The sequence below is a fragment of the Pterocles gutturalis genome, unplaced genomic scaffold (assembly GCF_000699245.1).
Source record: "Pterocles gutturalis isolate BGI_N339 unplaced genomic scaffold, ASM69924v1 scaffold34388, whole genome shotgun sequence".
In the NCBI taxonomy this organism is placed as follows: Eukaryota; Metazoa; Chordata; class Aves; order Pterocliformes; family Pteroclidae; genus Pterocles; species Pterocles gutturalis.
This window is the reverse complement of record NW_010126846.1, coordinates 77,360-82,753: the sequence shown is the minus strand read 5'-3', so window position 1 is coordinate 82,753 and position 5,394 is coordinate 77,360. Positions and strand designations below refer to the sequence as shown.

The following is a 5,394-nucleotide window of genomic DNA, read 5'->3' as shown; positions in this document are numbered from 1 at the left end:
TACCTAAAGTGTAATTCAAGATATTGAGGGGATGGCATTTGAGTAAGGAAAGAACCATGTCCAGATTGTACTTTTGTCAAAACAAGATACAGTCTTTCCTTCCTGAGAATACTGATTCTGTTCCAGTCCATTGTGGTTGAACAATACAGGTGCTATATATCTGTATAGTAATTGTGGACTTGAAGAATAGCATAAAATGTCTATTGTCTGGTGTAACAGATCTTACTTGTTTTCTTCCTTATTTCTTAATGAAGACCTTCAGATACTCCGTTTCTTTTTTTAATTAATAGCCTGAAAGTTAAGAAGTTAGTGCCCTATGGAAGAAAAGTATGTAATAAATGTGTATGTATCAGACATTATGGCACACATTTTTTTTGTAGAAAGTACACTCAAATTATATTTCCCAAATGGATGCATTAAAGCAGTGACATGTCTGCATGTTGTATGCTTAATTAGTACAATTAAAGGATGTAAGAACATGTGCTACAATATGAGACAAATTACATGTTAGACATGGTATCCCTATGTGTTAATCTGAAATGACTGCTGTCTTTTTTCTAGTGATTTTAAGCATTCATGCCCTATGTTGGCACTATGGCAAAAGTTTGTCTGCGTAGAGGTCTTACTGTGAAAGTGGTAAGACTGGAAGCGTGTCTGTTGTGATGTCAAACGTTAAGTAGTGCTGAGGTGCTGTTGGAAAGGGTTGGAAAGTTGATTAGGTCACAGACTAGTATTATCTTCTCACAGCACGGATGGAAGTGGCTTCTGGCTCACTTGATACTGTGGCTAAACCTGGAATCATCTTTGATTTGTCAGACTGCCTTTTCAGTGTTTTTACTTGTTTCATATGATGAATAGGAGGTCACACAGATTTTTTTTTGACAACACTTGTGATGTTTCAGATGAAAAAGAAGAAGCAACAAATATAACCCTTATGCTTCACCTTTATGTGTCATTTTATTGTGAAAATTTGAGTAAAACAGTGACTTATAAAGTTTGTTTGTTAAGGAAAACGTGAAGTCTTTTAACTTAAATGTATCCGTGAAATGCAGCCCAGTAATATTCCACTGGGCTTTACCATTAACACTTCTGTGTGCATGCCTCAGCCAGCACAGCTAAGTTGGAAAGTAGGACATTGTGTTTAATGTGTATTTTTATAGGGTTGTGGGTTTTTTTGCAAATTGATGCTCTTTATGTTAATCTGTAATAAGTGGTATCCATAATAAGGATAATTCGGCATGAATGCTTAGCTGGCTGGATCTGCTAAGTAGTAGAGTAATTGTAAATGGAAATTGGTTTGTGTCTTGCTTCTCTGAATAATGAAAAGCTATCCCCGACGGCTGTCATACAAGCTGTGTTTTTTCATCTAAATAGCATTGTACTAGTGTGTGTACAAGTCTTGTCATTGACTAGCATTCCTGTTAATAGACTGCTTATGTAGCCTCATCAGGTTCCTACTTGAACTTAATTGAAAGTATTAGTATAGCAATACTTTTACCTTTTTTTTTCAACAATTATTTAAATAGATTTATCCTAGATGTGAACGGTGGATTTTTTGTGTGTTTTAACCCATGCATTTCCTCCAGCTTGCTATTTGTAGCCTGATTTTGAATAAAATATGTAAATGTTTTTTTCTGTTTTGCCTTGTAGGTTAATCTCCGAGCCACTGATGTGAAGCTTATGCGCCAGCTACTCATCATCAATGAAAGTATTGAATCAGTCAAGTGGATGATTGAAGAGAAGGCCATTGCCAGCAGAGGTAGCAGTTTGAGTGGCAGCCTGTGCAGCTTGCTAGAAAGTCAGGAGACATCCCTGCATGGCAGCTGTAACAGTTTACAAGACTGTAGTGATGGACTGGATGGAATTTCAGTGGGGAGTTATTTGGACACCTTAGTGGATGATGTCCCTGGTCACCAAACCCCTTCAGATATGGACCAGTTCAGTGATTCTTCTATTATGGAGGACTCACAGCCTTTGCATAAGCATCCCAAAATTGATTCTGACGAGTACTACTGTTTTGGTTAATAAAACCAAGTTTCAGTGGGACACAAATGCACTTGTACTTATCCTTTTTCTTTGCTGCTATTTTATTTCATGTGCAAAACCCCAAAACTTCTCTTGGAAGGAAAACATAATATGATACTTTGATTCCACTTCATAACTTTTCTGTTGCTTCTAATGCATTTTCTCCTTGGTGGGTTGGGCTTTCCTCCTCCTCACCTTTTCTTAATTTATTGTCACAATTTTTCTTTTTTTGTTTTAATTTTTTACGAGGCTGTATTTACTGGTCTTTAAAAGTGGTGAAGAAAAAGCTTTATCTTTAAATTGAGACATCAGGGAACGAGAACAACAATTTTGTATTTGTTGGCAATAAAATATCTTCTGATAAATATATGTTGTGGTAAATTTTCTTGACTACCAGGTTTGGCCTTTCCAAAGACACTGTTCTTATTGAGCCTTAAATCTGAATCTTGAAAATGCCTCTTAAAAATAGTTTCCTTTTGTAAGCAATTGTATTTGAGTCTGTTAAGCTGTCTTTACTTGGAATATAAAGTATCCTAAACTTTTCCGTGTGGGGTTTCTTTCTTCTTGAATGTTCTCATCCTTCTTGTCTAATTATGATTTTAAATTCTGAGCTTTGTTGGTGTCTTGCAGTGATGCATTTCAATACTGGAAGCTCTGCATAAGAGTGTATTTCATTTTTGTGGTTCATACCTTTCATTATTATTGAACCTGCTGTTTTATAGGTACAGTCTAAATCTGTAAAAAAATGAAAAAATCCCACATTAAAAATATCCAGTTCTAATAGTTTGGATACTGAGCCAAAATTCCTCAGCAGGGTTATTTTTAAAATATAATTTAAAATCTTGACAATTTTTACCTTGACATTTTGAGGGATTTAGAGAGCACTGGTGAAACATTTTATAGGAGGCGGCATGCTGAAAGGCATGTCCTGTTTTGCTTTTGTATGCACAACCTCATCCTTAACAAATTTACTTTTTTTTTTTTTTTACCAAATATTATTACTGAGAAAAAGTGTCACCCTGCTGTCTTTTTGTTTCCTGTTTTACAAATAAGGATTTGCTTTAACCTTTTTGTGCCTACTGGTACAGTCGAGTGCTACAGTTACTCACTCATATTGGAAGCATCTGAGAAGAAAAGCAGGAACAAACTGTTGTGTGGAAAGTCTCTGGCTTTGAGACTTCCCTGGCCCATGCTTTTGTGCAGAAGATTAGGAGGCAGATTTTTCTTTTAACTGCTTCAAAATCATAAGGAAACAAGGTTTTATCCTTCTACAGTAAAGAAAAAATAAGAATAAAAGATACAGAATTGAACTGGACATTAACAGATTACTGAACGTGTATTTCAATCTTACAGACAGTGAAAGAGAAGTTGATACTTAAACACCATGTAAAAGTGTCCTGTCTTGCAATGTCTGTATTCCTACTGCCAGTAAAGCATGAAATTCCCTCACCGGATAAACTAAAGTTAGCCGAGCGTAATTCAGGCTCCCTATTTAAAACATATTTTACACATTCTGAAGGAATAAAACTAGTATATGCAGCAGTTGACGTATGCTGATTTGGTTCATTTTGAGGTAAAGTAATATTCCAATAATGTTCTGCTCTTCCAAGACATGGATCTGTCATGTTCAGGCTTGATCAACATCCGATGTGGAGAAAAGGTGAAAACTCAAGAAACTGAAACTGACAATTTGTGCTTTGTGGTTAGCTCCATTACTTTTCAATACAGTAGGTGTCTGTGTTGCTCAAAACTGAAAAACAAGATATGTCTATTTTGCTTTGTACTCATGAGTTATTCAAATAGAATGAGCATGAAGAAATGCGGGGTGACCAAGAATGAGGCTTCTCAGTTCAACTTCTGAGATCAACTAGGATGCTAATAGATAGCCTGGAGAAAACAGAGGCAAGCCCTCAAATGACAATGCTGTTCTGACTTAACTTTTTTAGGTTTTTTCATTACTTCCCCAGCTTATGAGTGCTGGATGGATTTTGATAAAAAAGTTGGAAGAAAAAGTCTTGGAAAAAAATATTTCTCAGTGAACCATTAATTAGAACATCAACTGTGAATTCAAAATAGGTTTTATTACTTAACTTTAAATTATTTTAATCTAGGGAACAGAACTAACTCCCTGGTGTAAAACTGTGACTCTCTTGAAAGTTTTTCTCACTTTATTGCTTGGCATGGAAGTTAAACATCAAGATGTATACTCCCTGTAAATGTTATGAGTATGTAATATATACACCCTTTTCTTCTCCAACTGAATTTTTTGGCATTAGGCCAAGACGGACATACAATTTTTCTACTATGAAGGAAATTCAAAAATATTCTTAACATGCCTTCCCAAATATCCCCTAGAGTTATGCTGAAATTACTTCAAAAAAAATACAGGCTGTAGCTGTCACCCACCCACTCACAGCTGTAATACTGGATAAAGAGTAATTACATCAGTGGTATATTTATCATATTATGATTAAAAAGTTCACTTAAATGGGAATCAAAGCTGGCAGAAAAGAAGCCTACTACTAGAAGTGGTGAAATAAAAACTGTAGGTAGTTAGAAGCTTTTATTTCCCTATGTCTCTTGACTGGAACTGGAGAAAATACTACAAATGACAAAATAGTCATTTTCTATCATCTTGGCTCTTCTGTCACTTAGCTTGTTGCCAAACATGACAAGCAATTTCAAGACAATTTGTGAAATCACAATGACCAACATCCAGTCCATTCTTCTGTACTGCTGAAGTTTTGTCCTTCAAAGACGTTCCACTGTGTAAGCTGTGTAATTCAGAGACAATAAGGAACAGTCAAAAAAAGATAGATTCAATGTGATTTCTGTTTTAAAATAACTGTTTCCTGCTAACAATAGGAACCAGATAGTAAATGGATGTGCTCTCATTCATAAACTGTTGAAGGAAAAAAATTCCCAAACCCTCAAACTTTCAGATCTGAAAACAGTGGTGCTTTAAAGATTCTGCCAAGACAGTCTAGCTGTGAAGTTTTGTTGCACTTTAAAAAGAGCAATTAAAATTCTTTGATATCTGCCAGCTGCCAGGTCTGGTATTGCATGACTGTGTCTCCACAAATGCTATGAGAGGATGAAGAACCAAGAAGGAGCTCTTGGATCCATCAGTAGGCCAAAAACAACGTACTAGGACCCTGAAGACAGAACAACATCTCTGCCTTTGCAAGACACAGTGCCGTTTTCTTGCAAATTGCAACAGGATGATAAAAAAAAGGCAGAAGTCTGGTGTATCTTGTTAAAATGAGCCCTGACATTTTAAAGGGAGTGGTAAAATGCTGGAAGTACTGTCAATATGTTTGAAGTTTCAAAAATCTTCCTCCACATTTCCCTTTGAAAAAGAGAACTGAT

General features: G+C 35.8%; 1 protein-coding gene across 1 annotated transcript; it reads left to right on the top strand.

Moving 5' to 3' along the window:
• The first annotated feature begins 594 nt into the window (after positions 1 to 594).
• On the top strand, positions 595 to 2,025 carry LURAP1L (leucine rich adaptor protein 1-like). The gene is made up of 2 exons (XM_010079110.1): positions 595 to 636; positions 1,651 to 2,025. The coding sequence occupies exons 1-2, from the start codon at positions 595 to 597 to the stop codon at positions 2,023 to 2,025; spliced, it is 417 nt and encodes a 138-aa protein (XP_010077412.1).
• The last annotated feature ends 3,369 nt before the right edge of the window (positions 2,026 to 5,394 follow it).

Coding starts and splice junctions, on each gene's coding strand:
- LURAP1L (XM_010079110.1), top strand. CDS start 595: ATGGCAAAAGTTTGTCTGCGTAGAGGTCTTACTGTGAAAGTG. Junction 637..1,650: donor GAGGTCTTACTGTGAAAGTG/GTAAGACTGGAA, acceptor TTTGCCTTGTAG/GTTAATCTCCGAGCCACTGA.